At 42.0% G+C, this 12,125-nt stretch overlaps 1 protein-coding gene across 1 annotated transcript in view; it reads left to right on the top strand.

The window, feature by feature from the left end:
- nat10 (N-acetyltransferase 10) overlaps positions 1–12,125 on the top strand; it is a 46,059-nt gene that overhangs the window by 31,931 nt on the left and 2,003 nt on the right. Inside the window, exons 15-26 of the mRNA XM_029697299.1 lie at positions 1,115–1,231; positions 6,691–6,792; positions 6,894–6,968; positions 8,109–8,225; positions 8,459–8,592; positions 8,723–8,771; positions 8,899–8,995; positions 9,108–9,221; positions 9,429–9,601; positions 9,747–9,866; positions 11,519–11,617; positions 11,729–11,883. Of these exons, the coding sequence (XP_029553159.1) occupies positions 1,115–1,231; positions 6,691–6,792; positions 6,894–6,968; positions 8,109–8,225; positions 8,459–8,592; positions 8,723–8,771; positions 8,899–8,995; positions 9,108–9,221; positions 9,429–9,601; positions 9,747–9,866; positions 11,519–11,617; positions 11,729–11,883 (1,352 nt within the window). The remainder of the gene's footprint in view (positions 1–1,114; positions 1,232–6,690; positions 6,793–6,893; positions 6,969–8,108; positions 8,226–8,458; positions 8,593–8,722; positions 8,772–8,898; positions 8,996–9,107; positions 9,222–9,428; positions 9,602–9,746; positions 9,867–11,518; positions 11,618–11,728; positions 11,884–12,125) is intronic.

Raw genomic sequence — 12,125 nt, 5'->3', positions numbered from 1 at the left:
GTTATTTCAGGACAACACACCCACTTTGGTCCAGATGTACCAATTTGGCTAAGTGAGTTTCGAGACGGGATAACAGAATTTTTGAAAATGGTATATCTCTATTTATCAAAGATAGGGGGGGCGATAGTGAGAACACATAACGGCAAAATAAGTGCTGTATGAACATTTGAACAGTGGACCTAATTGGTTCCAAAATGTTAAATAGACCTCAGGAGAAATACCATCCCGACCAGGTGATTTGTCTTTATTCATGTTATCCAATGCCATGTTGAGTTCATGGAGAGAGAGAAAGCCGACTTTCTCAGCTGAGAGAATAGTCCTTATACCTTTTTTATTTTTATTTTTTATAAATGACTCCATCTGACTTGGTGTGGATTTATAATCAGAGGTGTACAATAGTTGTTGTTTTTTAATACAAACTTGAAAATCTTTGGTTGATTTTAATTTGGGTTTGATAGTAATTCACCTGATTCAGATTCAATAGTTGCTGATTTATCATTACTGATACCTGGTCTGAAAAAACACTTTGAACACTATCATTGTTTACAACTTTTCCAATTCTGATTCTTTTAATTGTGAATTATTCAGTCCAGATGCAAATGCAGCGTCCTTGTTTTTAATAAAACCTTCAATGGCATCCCATAAAATCAGGATCATTGACAGTTTTTGTTGATCATTATGAATTCATTCAATTCGGTTTCAAATTGTTCACAGAAAGTAGAATTTTGTTGTAAGGAAAAATTAAAGCATCTTGTGACTCTTTTAGGAACTTCTTAAATGTGTATCTGTCAGTAGTAAGCATAATGATCAGAGACTCATATGTAGAATTTCAGTTTTCTTAATTATAAAGAAAATTGAGGTAGATAACAGCGCGAAATCGATTCTGGAGAATGTTTTGTCTGTTTGACAAGTGTACTACTTTTTTTTGTTTTTTTTTGTTTCAGCGTTATGAACTCACCAGGCATCAATGAGGTTGTAATAAGAGAATATATGTTGGAGCTTTGGTTGCCTGTGGATTACATGTCTGTCCCAATAACCTGGTGGCTCCTCTATAGACAAACCTTCCTCCTGTGTATATCTGTTTTCTTACCGATTTGCCCTCTGCTGGTTCCAGAACTCTCCCAACGACCTGCAGATGTTGTCAGACGCCCCAGCACATCACCTCTTCTGCCTACTGCCTCCTGTTCCTCCCACACAGAACTCACTGCCAGAGGTCCTGGCTGTCATACAGGTGAATAAACTGAGGTTGTGTGTGTGTGTGTGTGTGTGTGTGTGTGTGTGTGTGTGTTCGCTCGCTCGCTCGCGTGAGAGATTCCTGAATGCCAACTTTTACTCTGGCCACCATCCCTTCATGGAACTCAGGCAGTTTGTTCACAAATTTCCCAGGGCAGCCATACTGCAGGAGGACCTTCCAAAGGAGTTCACGGTGTACTGTGTTAACGGCCTTGGAGAGGTCCACAAAGGCCATGAACGTGTCGTTTCTATTCACAGCACTTTTCTTGCAGTTGGTGTCGACTGAAAATTATGTCCACCATGCTTCTGCTTTTTCTGAAGCTGCACTGGGACTCCGGTAGCAGGTCTTCAGTGATGGTGTCGATGAATTTGCAGAGCATGGCTTTGCCAGCAACTGCAAGGAGGGATATGCCCTTGCTGTTGCTGCAGATGGATTTGTCTCTTGTTCTTTTATATGGTGACAATATTTTCATAGTCTCCACATCTCAGAGATGAACAGGTGAACTGCACTGGTACAGAGAGAGAGCCCCCCCCTTTTTTCCCAGTGACCTGATGGCGGCGCAGACCTCAGAAAAGTTGGGTGGGAGATAAAGTAGTCAACTGCATTCGGTTGGCTTAAGAGAGCTACAAAGTGTTCACCCCACCTCTGGAATATCTTTGTTTATTTTATCAGAGTGGACCCATCTGCACTTCTGAGGGACAGCGAACACAACTTCTTGGGCTGCGGGTGATCGTCAGGGCATCTTAAAAGTTGTGCATGTCATATTTGTCAGCACAAGATTGGATTTCTTGTGCTTTGGAGATACACCAATCAATTGTAGATGTAGGCTACTGTGGCTATTTGATCATAATGTAGGCCAACCAGAGTGGCCTACCATCAAAAACAATGGAGAACGATGCATCCCATAACATTTGAACATGGAAATAGCTGTTCTGTCATTCATAACCTGGTTACGGTGTCCATCCACAGTGCTCAGAATGACAAATCACATTTAGATTATGGTAATTCATGTTAACATAACATGCAAGTCAAGGATGCAACGATGTGCGGTCCTTCTTACCGAAATTCTATTGCACACTTTGAAGATGTTAGAATGAATGTGCTTTTCCTCAGCCCACAAGACGAGTAACGAACAGCAAAATCACTAGCCCATGTCAATCTACTGTCCCCACAGTAGAAAATTTAACTATTCTATTGGTCGGCTTGTCAAGGAAAAAAATGGCCTATTCCAAACAGTCTCTGGGACCGTTGTGGGATGATGTTTCCCAAATGCATAAAACGAGTAGGCCTAGGCTACATAAAAAAAAAAAAGATTAAAGCAATGAGTCTGATGCATCAGATCAGAACATTTAGCTTAACATTTTATAAACTATTATTTCTTCACATTATAACCCATTAGTCTAAGCCATGTATAAGCTGGAGGTGGGGTTCTACTAAGCTATATGGAGTTGTTATAAGACGTTCATACCAAGAATAATTTTGCTCTTTGATTTAGAATTTTAAGACACCTTGACGTTTCCCCCCAATTTTTTTTGCTGAGATTGTATTTGGCCTTACTGCTATTAGCCCATACAAACGCATTGACTAACAGATTCACTACATGGAACAGTCCCGTCCACCCCCACCCAAGTAAATCTAAAGGAAGTTTGTTCTGAAGTGTCTCATATTAGTGTGTAGACCAAATTGTTTGGACGTTACAGCCAGAAGTTGGCAGATCGACTGTACCAACTATAAACGAGACCCAAGGCGCTTATGGGGGTCGTAGAGCGAAACGAAGAACATCGTGTTTGAGAGAGTCATATTTCTTTAGAAGGGTCTTAATAGTTTGCAGACCAAAACATTCGGCTGCTACAGATGTTTTTGTGAGAAGACAATTTTTTGGGATGTCTCATGGTCTGACAAACGCCGCTCTAACGCTCTGCTTTCACCGCAGATGCAGAAGTGCGACAACGGCGGATGCAGTGAATAGAGACTCATCCAATGCACCAAAAAACCCATCTCTAGCTTAAACTGACACATTTTTATGGGGATTTTGTATTATGCTAATTTGATTTCAATGGTGGCGCAGACATAGACTCTAGGGGGCTAAGCGCAGTAATGCGCGCAAGTTACATGCTGACCAAACCGGACGCATGCACATTGATTTTGTTCACCCACACCAGATGCGATCGGAAGACGCAGGTTGAAATCTCAAAACAAACGGAACCAGTTAATCTCAAAACAAGCGGAACCAATTATATTAATTTGTGGATGGGTTGAAAAGCATTAAACAGTTATGGCAATTTAGCTAGCTAGCTTGCTGTTGCTAGCTCATTTATCCTGGTATATAAACATTGGGTTGTTATTTTACCTGAAATACACAAGGTCCTCTACTCCGACAATCCACAGATAAAACGGTAAACCCAAATTTGTTTCTCGTCATCTCTCCTTCCAACAGGCTTCTTTTTCTTCTTTCTTCACGAGCAGTGTGGGTGCAATGATTGAATAACATGTATGTGCAAATTTATTTTGAACCAATGCACGCGAGCGGTGTGGTCAGTATGTGACATGCGAGCGGCTTCATGTGACAGACGTGAAAATATCCGTTGGACATTTAGAGAAAGGGGAGAAATAATGTGCAACAACTAGCATGGATTGCTGATATGACACGGATTGTGCCGTTGGCTACTGAACAATGAAAGAAAGTTGATATAAAATAATTGCCTCCACAAATATGGTCTGATTTTGGCTAGGCTACTTTGAAGGTAAGATATGCCTCATGTAGTAAAATGTTCAGGTTTCAAACAATTAAGTATATGTTTTAAAAATTCTTATGGTCTCCGGCTCATTGCAAAGTGGTGGGTGACGCGCTGATGAAGCCTGCTTTCTGTTGCCTAAAGGATTTGCTTTTTTAGGTGCTGTAGCAGCAGCTCTTGCGCTGTCTGACAGATTTTCAGCTCAAAGGCTCTATATCTCTATGCTGTACTCATGATAAATAAGATGCATAATGAATATACTGGGCAAGCGGCAATTTCATTCCACAAAATTATGCAAATTAACCAGTAGAGCGATAAGTATAACCAGTCGAATGTACTGTATTTCCATCAATGAATAGGCTTAATAGCATTATTTTGCAATGTGATCCATTTTTTTTTCTTCTCCTGGACGGTTAGCCGCTCACACGACTTTAAATGATCTGCTTTGAAAAATAAATATTGGTCAAAAGCTGCCTATTACTGGCTAATGAAAACCCTGCTCCTCACTTGCCGTTCTACCACACTTTAAATATTGGAAGATTGCAACATCGACCAGGATATCCAGAATCAAGAATTTAACAGCGACCTGCACCTACACACCAAAGTTGCAGTCCACCAGGTAGTGTGTGTGTGTGTGTATCTACCCTCCTTTCTGGATGTGAACCATGAACACTCAACAGCCGCACTTAAAACAGCTGGAGTCCTTTCACACCTCTCTGGGGTATGTGGAACGCTAGCGTCCCACCTGCGGGACACACCATTCAACAGCCAGTGAAGTAGCAGGGCGCCAAATTCAAAACAACAAAAATCTCATCATTCAAATTTCTCAAACGCACAACTATTATATCCCATTTTAAAGATGCACTTCTCGTTAGTCCAAACACATTGTCCGATTTCAGAAAGGCTTTACGGCGAAAGCATAACATTAGATTATGTTAGGACAGCGCCTAGACAAGAAAAACCACAGCCATTTTCCAAGCAAGGAAAGGCAAAAAACAGAAATCCAGCTAAAATTAATCACTAACCTTTGATCTTCATCAGATGGCACTCATAGGACTTCATGTTACACAATACATGTATGTTTTGCTCGATAAAGTTCATACTTATATCCAAAAACCCCATTTTTACATTGGCGTGTAATGTTCAGAAATGTTTGCCTCCCAAAACTTCCGGTGAATGAGCACATCTATTTACAGAAATACTCATCATAAACGTTGATAAAATATTCAACAGTTATTCAAAGAATTATAGATACACTTCTCCTTAATGCAACTGCTGTGTCAGATTTCATAAAAGCTTTACGGCGAAAGCAAATTTTGCAATAATCTGAGTACAGCGCTCCGATATCAAAACAAGCCATACAGATACCCACCATTTTGGAGTCAACAGAAATGACATAAATATTCACTTACCTTTGATCTTCATCGGAATGCACTCCCAGGAATCCCAGTTCTAGAATAAATGTTTGTTTTGTTCGATAAAGTTCATCTTTATGTCCAAATACCTCCATTTTGTTTGCGCGTTCAGTCGAGTAATCCAAATCCACTGTGCTCGCGCAGTGAGTTCAGACAAAGTCAAAAAAGTTATTACAGTTAGTAGAAACATGTCAAACGATGTATAGAATCAATCTTTAGGATGTTTTTATCATAAATCTTCCATAATATTCCAACCGGACAATTCCTTTGTCTTCAGAAATGAAAAGGAACACAGCTAACCCTCTAGTGAGCGTGCGCGATTGAGCTCATGTCATTTTCTCAGTCATCTTATTGCAATGGCTCATTCTCTCCCCATTCACAATAGAAGAATGAAACAACGTTCTAAAGACTGACATCTGGTGGAAGCCTTAGGAAGTGCAAAATGACCCCATTGACACTGGATAGGGAATCACTTGAAAAACTACAAACCTCAGATTTCCACACTTCCTGGTTGGATTTTTTCTCAGGTTTTTGCCTGCCATATGAGTTCTGTTATACTCAGACATCATTCAAACATTGAAACTTCAGAGTGTTTTCTATCCAAATCTACTAATAATATGCATATCCTACCTTCTGGGTCTGAGAAGCAGGCAGTTTACTACGGGCACGCTTTAAATCCGGACTGCCCCCTTCCCTGATTAAGTTAAATGCTTCCAACGCATATTGAAAGTGACCTGGCAGGACTGTGTTCCGCACTGAGATCCTACATTGAATCAACTGCAAGAGCATTGAGGCGTCCATCGCACACCGCCAGCTTAAATGGCTCGGACATGCCATCCGGATCGCATAGGATCGCCTGCCACGGAAGCTGCTGTACGGACAGCTACAACTTGGCCATTGCTATGCAGGTGGGCAGAAAAGGCGGCTAAAGGACCAACTGAAGACATCACCAAAGAAGTGTGGGATAGACCCTGCCTCCCTCCAGACGGTTACTGCGGACCGTTCCACCTGGCGCGGCCTCCGCCATCAAGGAGTGCAGTTGGTTGAGGGAAAAAGGACTGAACGTAGCCTGGCAAAGCAACTGGCATATGACAATGCCTGCACCGGCCTCAGTGGGACAGGCCTTTGTGTCCTCTGTCTGGCAGACAGTGTGCATGCGGCATCGGATTCTACAGTCAGCAAACTCACAAGCAGCAGTAGTAGAAGTCGTCGTCATCATCATCATCATCATCATCATCATTCATCATCGGATACGATGGACTACCTTAAGTTTTGTTTATGTATGTGCACGTAATGTTCCCCTCAGGTGTGTCTGGAAGGAGAGATCTCTCGTCAGTCCATCCTCAACAGTCTGTCCAGAGGAAAGAAGGCTTCCGGTGACCTCATCCCCTGGACCGTGTCAGAGCAGGTATTGAGAATACAGGCCTAAAGCCTGGAGCCATATGGTTTCCCACTGATAATCTCACACTATTGTCATTGAAAAGTTCTAACGTTGTGCTCTCTCTGCAGTTCCAAGACCCAGAGTTTGGCAGTCTGTCTGGAGGCAGGGTGGTGCGCATCGCTGTCAACCCTGACTATCAGGGGGTAAGTTCTGTTTTTCCCCCTGTATTTCGTGGTTTGTTAGCTGACATATTTTGGTTCTGACTTTCCAAAGCGATTGAGTTGTATGTAGGTGTGTTGACTATGTGGGGCTACAGTGTGATTTTCAATTCGACCATAAAGGCCTGATTCACACAGTCTCCTCTGAACAGTTGAAGTTGAGATGTGTGTTACTTGAACTCTGTGAAGCATTTATTGGGGCTGCAATCTGAGATGCAGTTAACTCTAATGAAATTAACCTCTGCAGCAGAGGTAACTCTTGGTCTTCCTTTCCTGTGGCAGTACTCATGAGAGCCAGCTTGATGGTTTTTGAGACTACACTTGAAGAAACGTTCAAAGTTCTTGACATTTTCCAGATTGAATGACCTTCATGTCTTAAAGTAATGGACTGTCATTTCTCTGAGCTTATTTGAGCTGTTCTTGCCATAATATGGATTTGGTTTTTCCCCAAATAGGGCTATCTTCTGTATACCACCCCTACCTTGTCACAACACAACTGATTGGCTCAAACGCATTAAAGGAAAGAAATTCCACAAATGAACTTTTAACAAGGCACACCTGTTAATTGAAATGCATTCCAGGTGACTACTTCAAGAAGCTGGTTGAGAGAATGCCAAGAGTGCAAAGCTGTTATCAAGGCAAAGTGTGGCTACTTTGAACAATTTAAAATATAAAATATATTTTATATTTTAACACTTTCTTGCTTACTACATGATTCCTTGTGTTATTTTATAGTTTTGATGTCTTCACTATTATTCTACAATGTAGAAAATAGTGAAAATGAAGAAAAACCCTTGAATTAGTAGGTGTCAACTTTTGACTGGTAATGTAGTTCCCCAGAGTCAGATGAACTCATGGATACTTTTTATTTTTTTATGCCTTTGTATCCAGTCTGAAGGAAGTTAGCATCGGCTTGCAAAACTACTTCTAACATTAGTGCAATGACTGGAAGTCTATTGGCATCTGCTAGCTAGCAGATACCCATAGACTTCCAGTCATTGCGCTAATACTTGTCAGCAACTTCCTTCAAACTGCACCCCAGACTCTGGGGAAGTTGATAAAAGACCTCATTGCCAAAATCCAGAAGTATCCCTTTAACTGGTTATTTCCCTGTCTGTCCTGGAGATGGGTTATGGCTCCAGAGCACTGCAACAGTTACAGCTGTACTACGAGGGTCAGTTCCCCTACATGGATGAGAACGCACAGACCGCTAACAGCCAGATCACCTCTGTCACCAGCGAGGTAATGCCTCACTCTCACACACGCCTGGAAACACTTGCACACTCACCAACAGAAAAACCGTCCCGTGAACATACACATTCCATGAGTATAAATCACATCCACAGGGAGAAAAGTCATCCAGACTCCTGTCTTTTGTTGTCACTCACATTGACTCCAAAAAGCAGCATTGAGACGGAGTTGATTGTTGTCACTCTGTTGGAGGAGGTGCTTTGCTAAGTCTTGTTAATTTATAGGCGGTGAGCCTCCTAGAAGAGGTGTTGCACCCTAGGAAGGACCTCCCTCCTCTGCTTCTGAAGCTGAGTGAGAGGAGGGCTGAGAGACTAGAATACCTGGGAGTATCCTATGGCCTCACACCTCCGCTGCTCAAGTAAGCATTATTTACCATAGATTTATATACATAATTGGTGTTTACTGACACTGGGGAAACTGTGCATTTGGCTCTACCATCACCTCTGTTTTTCCAAGTATTACTCATTATTTTTTTTGTTACCGCACAGGTTTTGGAAGAAAGCTGGATTTGTCCCTGTCTATTTGCGGCAAACCCCTGTAAGTGGAAAATGTCTACAATTTACTACTTTACATCATTGTGCTGAAATTGGATGCAGTTGGAGTATTCCTTATTGTAATGCTTGGTTTTGTCTTTTGACCCATGGTGTGGTGTTGTCATTCCCAGAATGACCTGACGGGGGAGCACTCATTGGTGATGTTGAAGGAGCTCAACACAGTGGAGGCTCCTGAACAGGGCCAGTGGCTGTCTGCCTTCTGGAAAGGTGAGGCTTGTGTGTGCTGTGTTCTGTCTCTTAGTGGAAAATAAAGTATCATCTGATGTTCTACTCTATTCTCCCTCTGCATTACAACTCACCTTGTCTTTGTTTCTTCCAGATTTCCGTCGGCGCTTCCTGTCTCTGCTCTCCTACCAGTTCAGCAGCTTCTCTCCCAGTATGGCCCTCAACATCCTGCAGAACAAGAGCACCACCAAGACGGATGCCAGCTCCGGTAAGTTCCCCTTCGCTCCCTCCTTCCCTCCCCACAAGTCAAAAATCCGACCACCACTGTCCCTGAGATTATCTAACTAGACCAAAATGGGTGTCCCCACCTGTTGACAGTCTACCCTAACCTTTGAATGTTTTGGGCCAGTACTTTTGAATGGTTTGGGCTACAGATGAGTGGTTTTCAATGTCTCACTTGCTTTCTCTACCCCAGCCCTGAGCAGTTCTGAGCTGTCTGGTCAGTTCAGCCCCTATGATCTGAAGCGTCTGGAGATGTACTCTAGGAACATGGTGGACTACCACCTCATCATGGACCTCATCCCTGCCGTGGCACGCATGTTCTTCCTCAAACAGCTGGGAGACGTGACCCTGTCCGCCGCACAGTGTGTGAGTAGGACGTTACGTGTGCACACAGACATGCACATACACATACACTTGCTCATTCTCTCCCTCTTTCTCAATGTAGTGTAACACTTGTCTATCCCCCTCTTTTTATTTTTACTAGTCTATAACCCTGTCTGTTCATCTCCAGGCTCTGTTGCTAGGTGTGGGGCTGCAACATAAATCAGTGGACCAGCTGGAGAAGGAGATTGACTTGCCCAGCTCTCAGCTCATGGGACTGTTCAACCGCCTCATCAGGAAAGTAGTGCAGGTGAGAAGACACATTTAGTACCCATGAGGGGAAATGTAATTAACCTGTTGGGGCTAGGGGGCAGTATTTGCACGGCCGGATAAAAAACGTACCCGATTTAAACTGGTTACTACTCTTGCCCGGAAACGAGAATATGCATATAATTAGTAGATTTGGATAGAAAACACTCCAAAGTTTCTAAAACTGTTTGAATGGTGTCTGTGAGTATAACAGAACTCATATGGCAGGCCAAAACCTGAGAAGATTCCATACAGGAAGTGCCCTGTCTGACAATTTGTTCTCCTTCTGTGGCATCTCTATCGAAAATACAGCATCTCTGCTGTAACGTGACATTTTCTAAGGCTTCCATTGGCTCTCAGAAGGCACCAGAAAGTGGAATGACGTCTCTGGGCGAAAAACAGCAGGAGATTTTGTGAGTGGTCAGGCTGAGAACAGTGACACTGGAGATGCGCATTCATGTGAATTTTTTTCTTTCAGCCTTTGAATGAATACAACATCGCCCCGTTGGAATATTAGTGCTATTTTACGAGAAAAATCACATAAAAATTTATTTTAAACAGCGTTTGACATGCTTCGAAGTACGGTAATGGAATATTTTGAATTTTTTTGTCACGAAATGCACTCGCGCGTCACCCTTCGGATACTGACCTGAACGCACGAACAAAACGGAGGTATTTGAATATAACTATGGATTATTTGGAACCAAAACAACATTTGTTGTTGAAGTAGAAGTCCTGGGAGTGCATTCTGATGAAGAACAGCAAAGGTAATCCAATTTTTCTTATACTAAATCTGAGTTTGGTGAGTACCAAACTTGGTGGGTGTCAAAATAGCTAGCCTGTGATGGCCGGGCTATCTACTCAGAATATTGCAAAATGTGCTTTCGCCGAAAAGCTATTTTAAAATCTGACACCGCGATTGCATAAAGGAGTTCTGTATCTATAATTCTTAAAATAATTATGTATTTTGTGAACGTTAATCGTGAGTAATTTAGTAAATTCACTGGAAGTTTGCGGGGGGTATGCTAGTTCTGAACATCACATGCTAATGTAAAAAGCTGGTTTTTGATATAAATATGAACTTGATTGAACAAAACATGCATGTATTGTATAACATGTCCTAGGAGTGTCATCTGATGAAGATCATCAAAGGTTAGTGCTGCATTTAGCTGTGGTTTTGGTTTTTGTGACATTTTTGCTTGCTTTGAAAATGGGTGTGTGATTATTTCTGGCTGGGTACTCTCCTGGCATAATCTGTTTTGCTTTCACTGTAAAGCCTTTTTGAAATCAGACAATGTGGTTAGATTAACGAGAGTCTTGTCTTTTAAAATGGTGTAAAATAGTCATATGTTTGAGAAATTGAAGTTATAGCATTTTTGAGGTATTTGTATTTCACGCCACGCGATTCCACTGGCTGTTAACTAGCTGGGACGCAAACGTCCCACCTTGCCCAGGGAGGTTAATTAATTATTTCTTACTCTACCATTCTATCCATCCTGCTTAGCTATAAGTAGCGAACCAAGAAAAGCTATTGTATGATGAAATGTCCTAAAGTTTTTCATGTCTCATACTTACTGTGTCTCAGACAATGACAGCTTGTTGACTCATTATTATCTGTTTAGTTTTTTTCACCATGTTTGTGTGCTGTTTTAGTTCTTCAACAGAATCCAGGAGAAGGCCATTGAGGCAGAGATGGTTGTATCTAAAGACATCTCCATGGAGCCCACGGTCAAAACCCTCAATGATGATCTAGTATGGAACTCTCCTCCGTTTTATGAATGGCATAGATAGACCATAATATGCAATGGTACAGTGAGTATATGAATGCAACATAGATTAAATATGTTTTTTTTTTCTCCCCAGAATGAGGCAGCCAAAGAGTTCCAGGAGAAACACAAACAGGACATGGAGAAGGTCAAGGAGATGGACCTGCAACAGTACCTGATCCGAGGAGATGACGAGGAATGGGACCAGGTGTTGAAGAAAGCAGGACAGACAGCTGTTGTTAGCATAAAGAGGTAAGAGGAGAAACGTATAGAATCCTTGCTGTAACAATGTAATATGCTACCTTCCTCTCGGCCCCGAAGGGGCTGGATAGGTATTAGCAGTGAGTTAGTAGAATTACACCATATTGCTTACGCCTTACAGATCTGCAAACATAAAAGGGTTAGGGGCTATGGGGAAGGGCTAAGATTTTTCAGTGTTTTTATGGTGGGGCCACCCATATGAAAATGTTTGCATGCGCTACTGTGAATTGCTT

The sequence above is a fragment of the Salmo trutta genome, chromosome 17 (assembly GCF_901001165.1).
Source record: "Salmo trutta chromosome 17, fSalTru1.1, whole genome shotgun sequence".
Classification (NCBI taxonomy): Eukaryota; Metazoa; Chordata; class Actinopteri; order Salmoniformes; family Salmonidae; genus Salmo; species Salmo trutta.
The sequence above is the reverse complement of the archived record's forward strand: the minus strand, read 5'-3'. Positions and strand labels throughout refer to the sequence as shown.